Raw genomic sequence first — 20,102 nt, forward strand, 5'->3', positions numbered from 1 at the left:
TGCTCTAAACTCAGCGTTTATTTTAACAATCTTTTTGCTGTGCCTCTACATACCCCCCATCTTACCCTTTACTCCCTTGCCCTTTATTTTGAATAATGACAAATATATATCATTTAGAGTCACCCTACATCCCTATGATGCCCCAGGGTGATGCCCCACCCCTGGTTGAGAACTTGTTTGAGAAATTATAGTTTGTCATTATGACACAGCAGAAATAATTTGAGTCAAGTCAGCTTTATTTAAATAGCGCTTTATAAATTCAAAGCAGCTTTAAACAGGAACATGATGAATGATGCAAACTTGATCAAATATGAGAAGACAATAGTGTCCTTATTCAGCTCAAGTCAGTTCAATGTTGATTTGGTTTAGTTCAATAACTGAGTTAAATTTAGCTATAAGGAGATCTACAAAAAATAATATTGTGGTTCTTCAGTTTGAATTAGTTCAGTGTTAATTCGATTCAGTTCGAAATGTGCTGATATTGCAAAATTCATCAATTATGAAACAAAAACAAATCAGCTATAATGCAGCTTTACAGAAGACAATAGTTTCGTCATCCATATTCCAGCTCCAAGTTTTCTTCTCATCCAATAGTGTCAATGCAGTCAAATAGATGACATAGTGTGTCTTATAAACCCCCAAATATTTTATATTTAATTATAACTGTGCCATCAAACTGCTTTTATAAACTTAAAAATCAAAGCCTTACTTTGAAATCAAAGCATCAATACTCTTTGAAATTATATATAACAAAAATATACAATTCACAAGTTTTATTGTACATAAAAGAAAAAAATGGCAGTTTATAAAATGAGTGCAGACATCTACATGTGTTTTATTGGTAAGATTCTTTCCAAAAAAAAGTGTTATTCAGAACTTTATATTGTATTCAAGCAAAGTACCCCCAAAGAAAGACATTGGCAGTGAGTAAAATGAGGGCATTGATATTGCAGACAGTCTTCCAGGTGTGGTCTTCTTCAATACTCGTGAGTTTCTTTTCCAGAGCCTGCCGTTCCTCCTCACTCACCTCTTGTTTAGCCGCATGGCCATGGGAGAGACCACACAGCCACATTCCAGCACGCTTCCACCATGCAGGCGTGTCCTCATTCGACCCCTCTGACTCTCCAGTGCTGGGATCAAAACCTGCTGGTTCGGCGCCTCTAGCCCAGGGGTTTTCCAGCTCCACACGTTCTTTCTTACTGTGTCTTGTCCACCAGGTCAAACGTACAAGCTGAAATGAAATATAAGAGTTATTATTAGGTCAGTGTGTGTTATAGCTAAAATATCATAAATTATGTAATGTTTTTTTGTAAATATATAAATAAATAAAAATGTACATGTTTTCTTTGCTTTTAATGCTAATTATAAAGAAATTAAATGGCCAGTGTGTTCTGTGTTTGTATAGCCTAGATAATTTGGGCTATTTTGGGCAACAGAGCCTCCTTGGACATTAAAGGTTTAGTTCACCCAAAAATGAAAATTCTGTCATTAATTACTCACCCTCATGTCGTTTGATACCCGTAAGACCTCCATGAAGATATTTTTGTTAAACGTATAGTTCACCCAAAAATGATAATTCTGCCATAATTTATTCACCCTCAAGTTGTTACAAAACGGTATGCATTTATTTCTTCTGCTGAACACAAATTACAATATTTAGAAGAATGTGGGTAACCAAACAGTTGATGGACCCCATTGACTTCCATAATATGGGGGAAAATACTGTGGAAGTCAATGGGGCCCATTAGCTGTTTAGTTACTAACATTCTTCGAAATACTGTACTTTGTGTTCAGCAGAAGTCATAAATTCATACAGGTTTGGAACCGATTGAGGGTGAATAAATGATGACAGAATGATCATTTTTGGGTGAACTAAACCTTTAAAATAGTCTCAGAAAGCCCTCTATTGACACCAATGCATTTCCTCTCTCAAGACCCATAAAAGGCACTAAAGATGTTGTTACAAAGCCCATCTCACTACAATGGCAATACAATCATTTTATGAAGCAGAGAATTTTTTTTTTGTTATTCATGAATAAATACGCTGATTCAAAATGCTTCAAGGTTTTATGAAGCGGTGTTTTGAAATCGGCTATACAAGTCACCATAGAATTCACTATACAAGTCGTTAGGGGTTTTTTTGCACACAAAAACAATTCTTGTTTCAATTTGTCAAAGCCTTAATTTGTGTTCCGAAGATGAACAGAGGTCTTACGGGTGTCGAACCACATGAGGGTGAGTAATTTATTGATAGAATTTTCATTTTTGGGTGAACTAACCCAGTGTTTCCCAACCTTTTTTCAGTCATGGCACCCTTTGAAAACGTTGTAAATTTTGTGGCAGCCCGCATACGTTACGTTAGGGGTGTAACGGTACAGATTGCTCGGCACCCCGGTTGGGAAACACTGACTAACCCTTTAATATAGATGAAAATGGTTCATAAATTAATTAAATTAAAACTAAGAATGTAAGATGTTCTTAGGGTTACACCGTGTCCTAACTACAATCGACGCGATAAGATTCCAGCGACATGCAACTTGTCTGTCCACACCAGACGCGACTATGAGATGCGGCAAATCAATGAAAAACCACAGCCAATCAAAACAGCGTGTGGGCGGGCTCCAGCGGCAAACTCATTATCCTGATTAGTTTCAGCTGTTTTTTTATTTATTTATTTAACCTTGTTAACTCTCTATGTCTGTATTAACCATTGCGATCATTGGTTGTGTAGTCTTGTACTTGTTATACCGCATTTCTGGGCGTTATTTTCTGGTTTTCCGTCTCAGTTTCCCTTAGATCTTGTCTCCCTGGATTTTCCTGTTTGCCTGTGGCTTGGACTATTAATATCTGAATTGTTTGCCCTGTGGTTTTGACTCTTACCTGTTATATGGATTACAATTGTGGATTGCCCTGAACAGGGGCGTGGGACTGGGGGGATAAAGGGTACTGAGTAACCAGGGCCCGAGGCAGGGGGGGGCCTTAGAAGTCAGTTTTCTATACATACACATACATGGTACAGGGGCCCAGCAAGATGGTTTGTACCCAGGGCCCAAAATTTGGTGCTACGCCCCTGGCCCTGAAACTGCATTTGGGTCTTCAAACCAAGTCTTGGAGCAGTGCGTAACTATTACTTTGGCAATAAACTGAAATAAGTTTAATTTTAAATAGAAAAATCATTAAATGGAAATAAATAACTAAAACTGAAATAAAAAGAAATGAAACCTAAATAGCAATATTAAAACTAATTAAAAACTAATAAATTACACAAACAGACAATGGAAAAAAACTTTCTAGGGGCCTCCCCCAGGAACGTGATTTTCTACAGAGGGGGACCTCCACCCCACAAAATAATTTAAACCGAATGGTGTAGAAAAAAAACTATTTCAAGGGGACTCAGAGCAACAACCTGCACCAGGGCCCCAGATACGGCCCTTGAGGGGTCATTATCAGGGAATAACTGACCTCTGAATCAAGCATTTCAGAGAGTCGTGTAATTAAAAACATTTTTTTTTAGATGTGTATGTATTTTGGATTGCGCTTAATAGTTACATGTTGCTCTGGAATAGGCGCAGTGCAGAGGCTGACAGCTGTGATGATCAGAGCTGTAAGTGCAAGCAGGATTAGAGCAAAATACAGGTAGTGCACATCTTTCAGCAGGGCGGGACGCAGGTCTTTCTCTCCGCATGATGGGGTGCCATAGACAAATTCCATAACCATCCTCACTGTCCCAACTATTAGTCCCACCATCAGACCCCAAAATGCACCCTGTGCAAAGATAAAAGAGAGCAGCTTCACTTGGATGTTTTACAATCTTCTTAAACGAAATGCATTAAATGTGATGAGCAATTTAACTTTCACTTTCTTGAATGAGCACAAATCAGATAAAAGTTAATTAATTCACCTGTTCATTTACTCGCCCCCAAAAGATGGCCATAATAAACACTGCAGTGATGGGAGGTGCCAGGTAGCTAGTGATGGCCTGAATATAGTCAAACAGCTGCCCACTATTAGCTGTTTGAATTATAGGAATCCACACAATGCTCAGGGCAACGAGCAATAAAATGAACACCCTATAGATTTAAATAAACAGCAGCAATTAAGACAAAGCAAATAAGTCAGGAGGCTGTATATATGGAAAAAGACAACTGTTTTGATTTATTTTGACCTCACACTTCACTGAGAGTTTGCATGTATATCTAATGGATTTGAGCTCTGTTATATGTGTGCTGTGCCTTTACCACACCAAAACAGCCCAACAAAACCCCAGCATTGTAGTTATCCACCTGATGTAGTAAACAACAAAGAGGAATTGGTGGTGGACCAGTTCCACTTTATTTAAACTAGTTTTATAATGATAATATTCATTTCTTTTAGATACTTTGTGAAAAATGTGCCAAACTGAAGGGTTCTTAAAGGGTTACATCAGGCATTCATTTAAACGGATGCTGAGCAATGTAAGTGTTTTAACATCTCAAATTAATATCTATGAAAGTTAAGCTTCCAAAGGCATGAACTGAAAACGTCCCAGACTGAACACGCGTTGATTATGTATGCCGCGAATGTGGTCGTGATTACCTCAGCTCTCATCACGAGAGCTCATCAGCACATTTATGACGTTAAATGTAATAATCTGACTCCTAATCTGAGTTATATCGTTATATTGAACAGACACGTTCAGTATTTAATTGTAGTAGTGTCTGTTCTCTAACTCAGTCACTGTAATCCAGTAGGTGGTTTTTGGGAATGGCCTCACAGGGCAGCGAAGCATTCTGGGAATTGTAGTCTTTCATCCCCATGAGACAGTTTAAATACAGATTCATCTTTCCAGCACTGAAGTACCCCTTTGAGTTTTTCCAAAAATCATTTAACAGAAACTACCTGCCCACTACCATGAGCTCTCTCTCAGAGGCCCTGGGCCGGATTCGCTGCCAAATGTCCATAGTGAACAGAGTGCTGCTGCTGTTGAATATAGAGGTGAGAGAGGACATGAGTGCTGCCATCATTACAGCGATCATCAGACCTCTCAAACCTACAACACAAATACAGTGAAAGAAAAAAATAAATAGATTAGCATAAGAAAAATAGTGCAGTGCAGAGGCTGAGCAATGTGACAGGTGGTCATAATAACTCTCATAACTCAAACACTTATTTCTTCATCACGACACCTGTTAGTGGGTGAGCTATATTAGGCAACAAGTGAACATTTTGTCCTCAAAGTTGATGTGTTAGAAGCAGGAAAAAATGGGCAAAGGGCCAAATTGTGATGGCTAGACGACAGAAGCATCTACAAAACTGGTGTTCCCAGTCTGCAGTGGTCAGTATCTATCAATAGGGGTCCAAGGAAGGATAAGTGGTGAACTGGCGACAGGGTGATGGACGGCCAAGGGTCACTGATGCACGTAGGGAGCGACGGTTGGCCTGTGTGTTCCGATCAAATAGACAAGCTACTGCGGCTCAAATTACAGTTAATGCTGGTTCTGAAAGGTGTCATAATACACAGTTTATATAGCTGCAGACCAGATAAGGTTGCCCATGCCGACCCCTGTCCACTGCCGAAAGCACCGACAGTGGGCACATGAGCATCAGAACTGAACCACGGAGCAATGGAAGAAGGTGGCCTGGTCAAATGAATCACATTTTCTTAAGCGGTCTCTTAATTTTTTTCATATAATTATGATGCTATATAATCTATAAGAAGCTAAAATAATTGTTAGTTTGTAAACATTATTTGCTAGCTTTTTCTTTTTGACAAATGATACTATAGTTGACAAAAAGGAAAATTTCAGCTAAATGAAAAAGGTTGTCATACCCACTGGCATGAGCTCCACAACTAACTTTGGGTAAGCAATGTTAGAGCAGCCAACACTGGCCCCGCAGATCTTCAGACACTCACCAGGATCCACACATCCTACTTCATCTAAAAAATACAAACACCATCACACTATTTAAACGCATTCAACCAAATTAATAATGTAGATAGTCCATTAAAGTAACACAAAAAAACACAACATTTAATTGGTTTTAATAAATCTTTGTAAATAAATGTATAAATCTAGAGAAAACGCAAGAAAGAGTGAGCGTACTTGGGTAAAGAGCTCTGCTGATCATTCCTGGCATAACAATGAAGAACATAGGGAAGATCTTGAGGTAGCCACCAAGTACCGAACCACCTTTGGCATGGGACAAGTTTTTGGCAGACAGAGACCTTTGCACTATCACCTTGAAACATTAAAGGGTTAGTTCACCCAAAAATGAAATTTATGTCATTAATGACTCACCCTAATGTCGTTCCACACCCGTAAGACCTCCGTTCATCTTCAGAACACAGTTTAAGATATTTTATATTTAGTCCTTATATTTACAGCGTATCCAAGTATACACACTATACTGACCATGTCCAGAAAGGTAATAAAAAACATCATCAAAGTAGTCCATACGTGACATCATTTGGTTAATTAGAATCTCTTAAAGGATCGAAAATACATTTTGGTCCAAAAATAACAAAAACTACGACTTTATTTTGAATTCGACTATGATTTACCACAAATAAAGATTAAAACAGTAATGATTCAGCGTACTGATTCATGATTTGGATCGCGTGTCAAACTGCCAAACTGCTGAAACACGGAAGAGAAGACAATGCTGAATAAAGTCGATAGTTTTTGCTATTTTTGGACCTAAATGTATTTTCGATGCTTCAAGAGATTCTAATTAAGTAACTGATGTCACATATGGGCTACTTTGATGATGTTTTTATTTCCTTTCTGGACATGGACAGTAAAGTGTGCATACACTTAGATATGCTGTCGGACTAAATAGAAAATATCTTAAACTGTGTTCCGAAGACGAACAGAGGTCTTATGGGTGTGGAACGACATTAGGGTGAGTCCTTAATGACATACATTTCGTTTTGGGGTGAACTTACCCTTTTAAATATATGCAATTGCTTGATGTAAAACAATTAAGCTTTAAAGAGACTAAAAATGTAAAATCATAGATTGTCTTTTAATTCTGTTTCACCTGGTCTGTGCACCACACCCATGTGGCAAGAACCGTGAGTCCAAAGATCAAGCCTGGCCAAGGAAGGTCTCCTGTCACTGGATCTCTGAAGATATGAAAGGCATCAGAGCGAGGAAGATGACAAGTGGTGTTGGGAACCGTGATAGCAGGTACAGCGCTCTTATACTGAACCAGCAAACCCTCGTACCATCCAATTTTGTCAAATGCTGCAGGGGAAATTCATTTGAAATTACTTACCCAGGAATAATTAATACAATTGTACATTTGTATAAAAAAGGGATCTATACCTATGAACATGAGGACAAATGCTCCTATTACCATGATGACAGTCTGTAAGGCATCAGTGTAGATTACAGCTGTCAGCCCACCTGCATTAAGACAAGTCACCAGTTTTTAACTAGAATCACATTTAGACATTAGTATATCTAAAATATCAGCGTTGTTTTATTACCAGCTATAGTATAGAGTGCAGTGACGGCTAGCAGCACAACTGTGGAGACATACAGGTCCCATCCCAGTGATACCTGGATGAATAAAGCCCCTGAAAAAATGTCTGTCTGAAAAACAAAAACAGTTATTAACTTTATTATATGTACACTGCACAGCATTGCGGTTTACTCTTATTGTAGACAATAGCATACTGTATTTTTGCTCATTTACTTTTTTTATGATAATAGCATAGTATAATAGTACAGCATGCTAGTATGTGGCATTTTTTATGTATTTATCATTATAATATCATTAACATAAAGGTCAATTTAAAACAATATATAGGCAATCAATATAAAGATGGGACCAAAAATCTGAGCTCCCGTGTGCTTTTAATTTGCACATCCCCCCATGGGTTTTTCTGTTTGTTTGAATGTTTTAGTAAATATATATATATATATATATATATATATATATATATATATATATATATATATATATATATAGCTTAATAAGGAGTCTTACTGATATCTTAGTGAAAATGTAGAGGACGAGAGACAGCACACTCATGTAGATTCGGATCCGCTGACCCCCAAACCTCTTCCTCAGATACTCCGGCATTGTGACCACTCCAGCAGAAATATACACAGGTACAAAAATCCAGCCCAAGGCAATGAGGACCCATGCTGCCTATGGAGCATCACACTTGATAAGATGTTTTGTTTCAGCAAGTGAAGCAATAAAACCAAATAACCAAGACAGACTGCAATCTCACAAATTAAAAAATTACAACACTGAAAGCTCATAAGATGAGGAATTGTCTGCCGTACATTCCACTCAAATCCCCCAACTGCGAGTCCCCCCGCGGCTCCTGTCCCTGCTAATCCAAGGAACAGACCACTGCCTACGTTACTGGACATCAAAGAGGCACCAATCTGTGGAAACACAATACTGAGAAAACACTCTCAAATCTAAAGGAAACTATGATAATTCAAGCTGAAAGAAACATCTCTTCACACTAAACACAAAATCAGCCGTCAAAATCATACTTTTAAGTTACATTTAATTTAAATGTTAAACGATACATATCTAATCAGTACGTTTACATGTAATAAATTCTTTCAGGAGACTGCAATCATTTCCCTTTTCCTGGTTGCAGTTCCAGGGCTTTGAAAATTAAGATTCTTCCTTGTAGTCATGCACAAGATTATTCCAGCTTTATTATTAAGAGTAAACCACATAAATACACAAAAACTCACTGGCCACCATGTCATGGTTCGTCCTGCCAAGAAGTATCCTCCCACTGTCCCACGGTTTGCTCTGACTGAGGACTACAAATTAAAAATCTCACTTAGCATCAAAAATTTGACACAATTTATCTACATCAGTGCAAATATTGCCAAAGAGGCTGCAAACTTTCACTTACCCATATTCCAACTACCAACACAAACACAAAGTAGACTACAACTACAGCAATATCAGCAGCCTCCAAAGTAAACTTCGCTGGCACCTCGGGCTCTGGGGTGCCCGTTACAGGCTCAGGTGAAGCTGGCATTTTCTACAATGCCCGAGCCGAAAGTGTGAACTTTGAAGCAGGTGCTGATTTCATTAATAATTAATCAGCTTGCTCCAGAGAATGCTGAGAATGCACGAGTTACATATTATATGACAGATACACATCACCATGTGAGGACGCTGTAAACTGATTTACTTGAAGGTAACAGTTCATGTTTTAGGAAGGAAGTGTATACAGCAATGTATACAGCAATATATATATATATATATATTTAATGGATTGTTCAGTTCATTTAATTAAATAAAAAGACAGAAACTGACTACAAACTTTCCATTTTTTTTTTATTGCAGAGTGACTTATAAAACAAAAATTTTGTACATGCGAGACATCATAAATACTCTTAATTCAACTGCATCTGTCCATTCATTTCTTCTTCCAGAATTTGCTGTAATCATCAACTTTGAAATCATCCTCAAAATCCTCCAATTTCTGTGTGACTGACTTCTTCGGTTCTCTTTTCCGCATCCTGATTTTCCTCTCCTCCTCAGAGAGGGTGGTGATGTCCACAGGCATCTGACAAAAAGTCAAAGCTGTCAATGATAATGGACTCAAAACACACACCCAAGGTACGTTTTCTAAAGCTTGACTTCATTATTGTATGAGTGTTATAGAAGACATTTAGGAAAAGGATCTAGGATACAAACAAACCACTAACCTTCATTATTCTTTTGGGCTCTTTATATCTGATGTTGATGGTGGACCCGTCAGGTCTTACTAAAAGAACTGGATACATCCTCTCATACTTCTGCCTCCCAAAGCGGACCACACAGGTTCGGTTGGAGTTTGACTGAAAGACTGTGGTGTGAAATGTGGACGTGGCTTGCAAACACCTGTGGGTGACAACAGACTGAAGACACCTGTGCAAAACAAGAAAAGGACATTAAACATCTGAGGTTCAAAAATAGCTGCAGTATAATAGAAAAATAATGCTTTGTAAACAAAAAAGACAAAAAACAATATCGTAGCTTCAGAACTCGACTCATTTGATTTTATTCAGTGCGAAGTCAGTTATTTTCAGGTTTGCCATAGGGGAAATAGATAAGACAATAAAAATCTTCCATGAACAGGTTTTTTAAATGGTAGTTAATATACATTAAACGGGTACAATTAGTGGCTTTGCTTCACTTAAAACTTAATACATTACATCATGTATATGCATATCATATGTATAAAAATTAAAAGGCATTACAAACGTATTCAAAGACTATCACACTATAAAAAGACGAGCGAACTTAAGGTGCAATCGGTTCACTTATTTACTTACCTAAACAAACTCTTGCACGGCTGGCCAAATGCATTTAAAGCCATGGTCATAATATTTGCAACCCTGTAAACTGCTATATATTAAATATATTCATAAGTGTGTAAAGAAAATAGCACAACTCTTCAAGATGAAGAAGGTCACCATCAACATACGGCACGCATGTGTGTCAGCATCACATGCTCCGTCTGGAAACTTGTACTGCAGCTTTCAATAGTTCCGCTGTCTGTTCTGTTCGGATTTTTGTTCACTTTTAGAAATGAAATCCTTTTTAACTCCCTCTCTTTCACTTAATGTATTTACAAAAGCCATCTGGTTACCATAATAATAATAAACCACAATTTAGTATGCAATATTTTATTAAATAATAATGTATGAAATAAGCTCATCATAAAAACATTTAGTTGATTTCTAAAACGTATAGGCCTATAATATAAAAAGGTAAAGTATACATCAGTAAAAATTCCTCAGTCATTTTTAGTCATTTTGCTCCTAAAGAAAGCTGTTTTATTTTACATGGAGTACCCTCATGGGGGCAGGCTTGTACGTCAGTCGAATCATTATCATCAAACTTGTTTGTCAGTGGAGCAGTGGAAGGGGGTAGCCACTGTCTTCTTATAATGTGCTGCTAGTCTGTCTGCCTCTCTGTGTCCTGAGAGTAGAGCTCCTTGCACTGTGCCATAAAGAGTCTTCATTGTTGCCTCACCTGCAAACAAGACCTGAAGATCCTGAAATATATGAAGTGAAAAATCACTTTAATACTTTAGTGCTATTGACAAAGAAAATAAAAGGAGGGCATCTTTTAAACCTCTTCGTAATAACCTTTATCCTAATGGATATTTCAATAAGTAAAATAACTGTCCATTACTAATTTTAACATAATGGTAGGCAAAAAAATAAATTAAATAAAATCACATACTTTATCAGGACACCGGCTGCCCACTAGTGGTTGTGCCAACGTGTCCATAACTTGCCCATCAACGCCAACAGGGAGGAAAGCATAAGTTCCCTTTATAAATTTGTTACTGCGCCACTTAGTGCAGAGTATGGACTTCGGCTGAGGAATGTTTGAATGTCCTGAGGAGTACAGAAAATATTACATGATGACAAAAACTTTTCACAAACACATTTTAAGCCTATCTGACATATTCAAAAGTAATACAAGTATGATATGGATATTTCTTTAAAGAGGATTTCTTTACCAAGGAACATTTTAAGATGATCGGTGACAGCAGTTGAGACTTCGTCATCTGTCATGGTTTCAATCAGGTCAGCTATGTCTCCTGGACACCAACCAATTAAGACATTGCCAAACCTACAAAGAGAAACTTAAATATTAATAAAAATAACAATGTTAAATGAGTCAAATTATATATATATATTTTTCCCGAGGTACACTAATATTGTTACTAAAGTGTTTTGCACAATAAGCAGTAATTATAATATTATTTAACATTTACTAGTAATATTAGTTCTGGTGTTTTTCTCATATGGCATTTATAATTGTAAATGCACATGAATTAATTTAACATCAACATTAAAAATTGTAGTAGTTTAATACAACATTAACCTTTCTTTGGGTCTCAGGACAGAAAAGTACTGCATGCTCTTGAGCCACTGCATTTTATTGGTGGATATTGAGGCAGGCGTTTCATCCTCATAAATGAGGCTGATAGTACCAACTTCATTCTCCCAGAATGCCTCTTCATACTCCAGAAAGATCTTGACAATATTGCCAAAGCAAAGCTTATCGATGACCTCCATTTTCTCATTTGGGAGACTGGGGATGAAGAGGCTGGAAGCTTGAGCTTTTAGACAACCTTCAAACAAACAAACAAACAAACAAACAAACACACACACACACACACACACACACACACACACACACACACACACACACACACACACAGTGAACTCTCAATTTGCACTGGCAGGATTTATCGTTTGGTCACGTAGATCATCCTCACAATTCTCAACCCTTATCAACACATACCCAGTGAAATGGTCACTATTACATGATCGGCTAGAATCTCTTCTCCATTCTCACAGACAATGCAAACTGGGTACTTGTGGTCATCAGAAGCAGTTTCCGTGTGAGCAGGGAGAGGTTCATTATGAGGAGGCTGAGTTGGAGAGGGGGCTACAGAGAAGGTTCCATCCCATTTGATCTTACTAACTTCTCTTTTCAGCAGCAAACGGTCCTTAGGGAAGTCCTCCAGTAGCATATCCACAAGCTGAAACATTAAACTGACAGACATATAACACATAATGATTATGAATAAATCATTTACTTAGCAACAATTGCAAATGAATGCAGATCATCTTCTCAACCCATCATACCCCGCAACATTGAGACTGTCACCCATGTTGATATAATACTGCCAGGAGTCAAGAGAGATCTTGTGGAGGTCTGAAGCTCCAACGTCAATCAGCATGTCTTTGCCGACCAGAGCAAAAACACTCTGCATTCTCGCTTTCTTGTCCTTGTCTTGCAAGCTGTCAATCACATCTTGGGTTTTTTCTGCATAGTGTTCACCTAAACTCTTTCCTGTGTTGGAGCCACGGTGTTGAATAATGCCCTCCCCAGCTTCATATGCACGTCTGGCGAAGTTTTCATCCACTTTGTGTCCCTTGTTACTGTAAAACACTTCTGTGCCCATCTCAGGGACCTGGTTTAGAACGCCAGACTTTTTAAGCAGACAGTAGACTGGGTTTTTTTCTGAAGCCCCATGGATAAACTGTGCTCCAGTATCAACACACACATTCCCTTTGATATGAAAAAGAGAAAGACAGTAAAATACACACACACACACACGCACACACACACACACACACACACACACACACACACACACACACACACACACACACACACACACACATACACGTGTTTTTGATCAAATGCAGTTGTTGCATCACAGAAATAAATAACATTTAAAGTATTATTAAAACCAAATTTTTATTTATTTATTTAAAACAAATACTTTCTTTTAAACAAATGCTGGCTTGATGAAGATATTTCTTTCAGACATATAGTTATAGTATAAAATAGTAATGTTTCCACACTTTTGACTGGGTATATGTCAACTAATATGAGTCAAGCCCGGCTTTCTCTGTTCAACCAATTCATACTGAACTGACAAAAGATATTTAAAATATGCAGGAAAAATATCAATATTTAAATAATGTGATACAATCTGTGACAGTGAAAAAGAGGATTATTTAATGGAAGTGAAACTAAGTCATGGGTCCACTGATTTCAGCTTCCTGAAATAGTTTCCTCTACTTATTTCCTTCACTCCCCCCCCCCCCAGCACATAGCCGTACTTTTGTTTATTATATGTTAAAACAATGATCAAATAGTAAACATAACAATTATAATAATTATAAGTAACAATTATAATTATTGTTATTAATAATACATAGTCAATCATTTTATGCTTATTATATTATTGAATAACTTATACATTTGCTATTAACTTTTTACTGTAATACTCTTATCCAGTTGTAAGTGTTTAATTCCTGCTGGTATTGGAATGATTAATGTAATGTAGCCTATGCTATACGAGGTATAATCTAAAATATTTTTTTACAGTCTATGGGTATAATGTATTCACCTAGAGTTGCAGAAGCTACTCTTCCTCCGACCTTCTCAGAGGCTTCCAGAACCGTGACGTCATCAAACCCGTATTCTTTCAGCTTCTTGGCTGCGGCGAGTCCTGCCACACCAGCGCCAATCACCACCACAGATGGCTTTCTGAGTGCCATGCCTGTATTATTGAAGAAGGTATTACACTAACTTCACTACAAACGATATGCATTACTAGTAGACAGTAGCCTACATTATTCCTATAGCTGGTTGAATTAATTTGTAGGTTTAGCCGAAATATGAAGTTAAAGTTAGACAATAGCCATCACGAAGTCTGTACTTACTTTGTAACGGCGCTTATGCTGACTATCCACCTTTAGTATTTAGTTCCATTGCGCAGTTCCACTTCCTGTTTTACTGCCATGACTTCATGTGGATTTAGAGGCGGTGTTTATTTGGTTCAGATCCTGAATAGCAGAGTAGAAGAAAAAACAACGTTGTCATGTTTTTTTTTCTCTCTCGGTTCGTTGTATGCACAGTTGTCCACTAGAGGGCAGAAAATCCCAAGAAATTCAGTCAAAAGTTTGAACACCTGGGATGGGCAACGAATGCGTATGCCATATTAAAAAACTTAAGCAAGATTGATCCGTTCGAGTGACACTGTTCCACTAAGCGAGACTGCCTGTCTTAGAAGTGCACTATATTATATCTCTTTAGAAAAAATGATAATACGTTTTTGATGATAGGGTTATATGCCGAAGTGAATTATTATTCTGCAATTGTCATTATTTTCATTCATTTTTTTTATTATATGTATAATTACCAAAAAAAAAGTATCTATGTGATGCAAGGACTATTTATTTATCAGCCATTACTCATATCGTCACTTCAGTGTCACATGATCCTTCAGATATCATTCTAAAATGTAAACAGTTGTGCTGCTTAATTTTTTTGTTATAACCTGTGAAATCTTTTTTAACATTATACACTGCCATTTAAAGGTTTGGGGTCAGTATTTTTTATTTTATTTTTAAAGAAATTAATACTTTTATTGAGGAATGATGTGTTATTTATTTTATTTTTTTAAAGGGGGGGTGAAACACTCAGTTTCAGTCAGTGTCATGTCAATCTTGAGTACCTATAGAGTAGCATTGCTTCCTGCATATCTCCGAAAAGTCTTTATTTTTTTAATAATTATATAAGAAAGATGCGCTGTTCCGAGTCTTTCCGAAAAAAGCCGAGCGGGTGGGGGCGTATCGTGTGAGCGGAGCTAAATAATGACGTGTGCTCGCTGCTGCTATGTTGAGTCGAGTGCGTCGTAAAGCTGTGTCATCCCTAACAGCGGGAAAAAAACTTTATTCAAAATAAAAATATGGCTTTTAATCAGATACAGCCATACATCTATGATCCGGAATCAGACCCAGAGGCTGCAGTTGAACAGGAGCAGCAGCAAAAACGACTAGAGCAGGACGTCTCTATGTGGTACAAGTTATACACTAACTATATAATATGCTTAGCGGCTTGTGTTATTTACATATTTATACTTGAATTATATCGTCGTATTTTTGTCTTTGAAGGTGTACATGTGGGAAGTGCAGTTGTGCACGTGTGTTTGTGTGTTTACGCGTGGTTTGTGTAGACAGTAAGCGGACAAAAAAAAACACAGACATTTGAAGCAGTCTAAATCACCGCCTGCGGTTCTAACGTTGGGACTGCTCCATCCTTCAGCATTAGGCGATCGGAAAATCCGGCGTCGAGCTGGGCCTTGTTTATGAAACAGTCGGCACCGAAATGCAGCGAACAGATATAAACATTCGCGCAACTCAGTTGCTGATCCGGAAAAGCAAATTACATCCACTGTTGCCTTAACGCGGGGGTTTTGGGGAATCTGTGCAGGACTGTCTTGGTCTGGCAACCAAAAACGCACTTTTTTGGTGACATTGTTATGTGCACATCACCTGTGCAGCAGCAGCCTACGAGCCAGCGCTTTGATGGGCGTAGCCTGTTACTTTCGCTCTCTCCCTCGCTCTCTCTCACGCGCTTCCGGTAGAATTGTCCGTAAGGCCCATACAAGGAAATTCCGCCCCCACTAACGTCAAAGGGGACGCATGATCTCAAAAAACTTGCCGAAACTTATGACTAACCGGAAGTAGTATTTTTGACAAAGAAATACTCCCATCAAACGTCCACCTTAACTTTTGAAACTTTGTCCATGTTTAGTATGGGCTTCCAAGTCTTTAACAGTGTAAAAAGATCAGTATGCATGAAACAGCATTTCACCCCCCCTTTAAGTAATAAGTTGCACAACTGTTTCCAAAATTGATAATGAATAATCATATGACTTCTGAAGGATCGTGTGACACTAAAGACTGGAGTAATGGATGATGAAAATTCAGCTTTGCATCACAGAAAAATATATATATCTGAAAGTATATTAAAATAGAAACCCAGCATTTTATATTGTTATATTTCATAATATTACTGTTTTTTCTGTATTTTTTTTGACCAAATAAAAGCATGATGAGCAAAGATACGTTCAAAAACACAAAAAATAGTCATGTTCCCAAACTTTTGACCGATATTTCATGTTGCATAAATGTCAACTAATATGAGACAAAAATATTCTCTTTAAAACAACAGTTCTTTTCAAATGTCTTTCTCTGCTCAAACTATTTTTAAAAACATGTATTGGAGCACAGAAACACTCAACATATGTAAAACTATAATAAGCCAGCCAAAATGCCCATTTTTTAATGCCCACCTGCACTTTCAGCTGTTTTGCAAAGCTGACACTTTTCAACACTCAGAGTATGGCCAGTGGAGAACCAAGCCATTCACCTTTGTCACAATACGAGGCGACCTTTTGTTCAGCCAGGCTCGCCTGAATCAATGACCTTATTGTGACATTAATTCATCATAGGTGTAATTTATCATCTTTTGGCATCAGTGTATGCAGCTTAGTTTTCAATAATCTGTGCTTTGTCTCAAAGCAGGGTCGAACAGATCTGATCCAGTGAGAAGCAGGTGAGAGGTGAAATCTGTGGCCTTCACACAAGAACACAAGAAGCGCAGTGAAAAGACTACACCAACAAACAACAGGCATCTTCTGCTACCCTTCGTGGGGGGGGGGGGGGGGGGGGGCACCCTGCCCTCCACTCTGCCCTCCACTCTCGTTGATTATCTTTGTTTGGACGGCCAATGACTGCATGTACAGACAATTTTGATAGCTGTTATCATTGTGACAGAAATGTGCCCCTGAAAAGATCCTTTTCATGCTTTACACACGCAACACACTAGTGTTTTTATCTTTAGGAAATTATTATAAATCTGTTGTTGGTCACATAAATGAGTGTTTTGGAAACATCAATGTGATCATATTTCTCAAGATGATTAGATGATTACTGAAGGATATTCTGGGATTTGGAGTGTGTTTGGTTTGAGAAGGTTTCAGTACTTTTTCCCATGGTGCCGTTTTCACTTTATAATGAAGTAACTTGTCAGGGCAGGATAGTCCAGGGGCAATGCTCTGTATCATCTGTTTGTCGACAGACAAGCCCACCCCAAAAGCCCAAAGCCCCCTAGACACAATATATACAGTCCTCATAAAAATATCTGCAATATATATAATTGTGCATGTGAATTGATATTTCTAACAAAATCTGTTCTGTTTTATATAGTGGCCCCGAAAATATTTGGGCACTTAAGCCACAATTACATTTTGAAATAGATAATAGCGTTTTGTTTATATATATCACAGCTCGGCCAGCTGTTGAGCTCAGTAAAGCCACAGTTTCCTCCTAAATCTCATCCATATCTCTTTAAAATATAGCATTCTGTGCAGAATTAGAACGGGTCCAAAACATTTTCTGGTATGTGCAGACTCGCACATATGATCCGCTCTGTGCTATCATTTGTCTGGACCAGAGTAGACTGTGTGTGTGCAGCGGTGGTTCAGGTGACTTCATTCTCCCCAATGGAAAGCATATTTTCACTGTCTAAATTGTTCCCTATATATTTTCTATATAGTGCACTATGTACCATTCACCATTTAGAAAATAGTATGTGTGAACAAGTGACGGATTTTAGGCACGGCTTCAGTGTCTGTTTATAATGTAGGGGGTGGGAGGATTCAGGATCTTGAGAGCATTTGATTGGACAGAAAATCATGACGAGAAGTTGAAGTGCAGAGTGATGTCATCAAAATCATTTATCCATATTAGCGGAAGTGAGACTATGTTTTGAATGCATATATCTTCTAAATTAAAATGTTGTCATTGCTTTGGAGTGCACTTGCTTATAGGCTAACATATTCGTAGTAAAAGCCAAAAAACTTTTTGATATAATGGGGACTTTAAGTAGCCTAGCTTTTTATATACATGCATTAGAAAAAAAAAATTGGTTGCTTTCAGCTAAAACAGCTCAAATATGCATTTTAGTCTAGGACTTTGCTTAAGCCTTGTCTGCGTGTGAAACTGGGTGATAATGTTTACAATTGCGAGAAAAGTCTTGGACTAGCCTGATAATCTAGCCTGACAAGCCAGACCCACATCAAGATGTTTGGTCTGGAAACTCACCATAGACGGGGCTCAATCCGAGGGGCGGGATAAACGGTTGTCTTTCAAACTCCCTCTGCACGCGATAGGATAGCGCTACACCAACCACCAGAGCAACGAAGGTGAAACAGAGCTTGTTGAGAGATTAAACATTCACCGTATCCGGTCGGCTAAACTCCGAACACATCTTCCCTTTTTAAGAATGACTTCAGTGCCGTTCTCTGTTCTTTTATCAGAGAAAAGCTTAACTCCAAGTCTTCCAGAATCGCAGTCAACGCTGATTCGAAAGACCGCCGCCGTTCGCCAGCTTCTGTGTTTACTAGAAGCACGCAAACGCAACTCGGCCGTCGTCATTATGGCCCCGCCCGCCGAGTCTATACACGATGTGATTGGCCCGTCCAGATTGTGAGGAATACAGCTCAGAAGGGTATTGAGAGTTCCTAGATGACACTTGCGGGCAGATTAAATTTGCTGCCGCTAGGGTGCGTCTAGATTTCTAGGCTATTGATAAGCCAGACCCACATCAAGATGTTTGGTCTGGAAACTCACCATTGACAGGGCTCAATCCGAGGGGCGGGATAAATGGTTGTCTTTCAAACTCCCTCTGCACGCAACTGGATAGAGCTACAACCAACCAGAGCAACATGAAGCGGAGCTCGTTGATAGATGAAACTTTTGCTGTATTCGGTCTGCAAAACTCAGAACACATCGTCCCTTTTAAGAATGACTTCAGTGCCGTTCTTTGTTCTTTTCTCAGAGAAAAGCTGAACTCCAAGTCTTCCAGAGTCACGGTCAAAGCTGATTCGAAAGACCGCCGTTCTCCAGCTTCTATGTTTACTAGTAGCGTGCAAGCGCAACTCGGCCGTCATTATGTTAAGCCCCGCCCACCGACTCTATACACGATGTGATTGGCCTGACCAGAGTTTGGTTTTTATGGCTCAGAAGTGTATTGAGAGTTGCTAGAAGACATTTGCGGCAGATTAGATTTGCTGTCGCTAGGGTGCGTCTAGATTTCTAGGCTAGTCTTGGACACGGTTTGTTGTCAAACTTTATGATTTCAATTAGGTTAATAGTTAGCAAGCAGTGGTTTGGGGAAAGTGAAGTTTGTTTGGAGAACTATGTATTTGTTTGCAGATGCTGCTTGATTTGATATTTTGTATCCAATGCAATAAAATTCTGCCATTTTTTGAAGTGTGACTTAAGGCCCTGTCCACACGAACAAGGGTATTTTCAAAATCGCAGCTTTTTCTACGTGGTTTGGCTGTTCGTCCAAACGCAAACGCTGTATCTGGTTACTGAAACCGGACTTTTTTGAAACTCCGGCCAGGGTGAAGATTTTTAGAAACTCCGGTTACAGCGTTGTCGTGTAGATGGTGAAACCGGAGATTTTGGCTTTTTATGTCGAAATGCGCGCCGTTCTCTCTTTTGTTTGACGTCTGATTTTCCACGTTATCTCCTTTTGATTTACGTGAGTCGAGTCTATGCGGTGCATGGACTCTACTAACAGCGCTTATCACATGTAGCTATAGATACATGTTCAGTTATTTCATTGTATTGCAGAACAAAGGTGCCAGAATGCAATAATACAAAATAGTAAAGCAAGTAAGTGTGTGAAGCTATTACAGTCCACTTCGGCCCTGCACCTGTGTATATACAGTTACCTGTAACTGAGTC

At 38.5% G+C, this 20,102-nt stretch overlaps 3 protein-coding genes across 3 annotated transcripts; all 3 read right to left on the reverse strand.

The window, feature by feature from the left end:
• Positions 1–171: 171 nt before the first annotated feature.
• Positions 172–9,043, reverse strand: slc5a9 (solute carrier family 5 member 9). Its single transcript, XM_067414138.1, has 13 exons — positions 8,876–9,043; positions 8,709–8,780; positions 8,280–8,384; positions 7,975–8,139; positions 7,472–7,577; positions 7,308–7,388; positions 7,021–7,226; positions 6,084–6,219; positions 5,810–5,917; positions 4,879–5,029; positions 3,902–4,070; positions 3,550–3,765; positions 172–1,231 (listed from the first exon to the last, which is right to left on the reverse strand). The coding sequence occupies exons 1-13, from the start codon at positions 9,002–9,004 to the stop codon at positions 890–892; spliced, it is 1,986 nt and encodes a 661-aa protein (XP_067270239.1). The 5' UTR covers positions 9,005–9,043; the 3' UTR covers positions 172–889.
• Positions 9,044–9,321: 278 nt separating this feature from the next.
• On the reverse strand, positions 9,322–10,510 carry mrpl55 (mitochondrial ribosomal protein L55). Its single transcript, XM_067414146.1, has 3 exons — positions 10,290–10,510; positions 9,681–9,882; positions 9,322–9,538 (listed from the first exon to the last, which is right to left on the reverse strand). Exons 1-3 carry the CDS (start codon positions 10,337–10,339, stop codon positions 9,389–9,391), a joined length of 402 nt encoding a protein of 133 aa, XP_067270247.1. The 5' UTR covers positions 10,340–10,510; the 3' UTR covers positions 9,322–9,388.
• Positions 10,511–10,627: 117 nt separating this feature from the next.
• On the reverse strand, positions 10,628–14,343 carry paox1 (polyamine oxidase (exo-N4-amino) 1). The gene is made up of 8 exons (XM_067414145.1): positions 14,220–14,343; positions 13,904–14,056; positions 12,627–13,053; positions 12,280–12,533; positions 11,857–12,106; positions 11,489–11,601; positions 11,206–11,363; positions 10,628–11,014 (listed from the first exon to the last, which is right to left on the reverse strand). The coding sequence occupies exons 2-8, from the start codon at positions 14,052–14,054 to the stop codon at positions 10,853–10,855; spliced, it is 1,515 nt and encodes a 504-aa protein (XP_067270246.1). The 5' UTR covers positions 14,055–14,056; positions 14,220–14,343; the 3' UTR covers positions 10,628–10,852.
• Between the last annotated feature and the right edge of the window lie 5,759 nt (positions 14,344–20,102).

The sequence above is a fragment of the Pseudorasbora parva genome, chromosome 13 (assembly GCF_024679245.1).
Source record: "Pseudorasbora parva isolate DD20220531a chromosome 13, ASM2467924v1, whole genome shotgun sequence".
Taxonomy (NCBI): domain Eukaryota; kingdom Metazoa; phylum Chordata; class Actinopteri; order Cypriniformes; family Gobionidae; genus Pseudorasbora; species Pseudorasbora parva.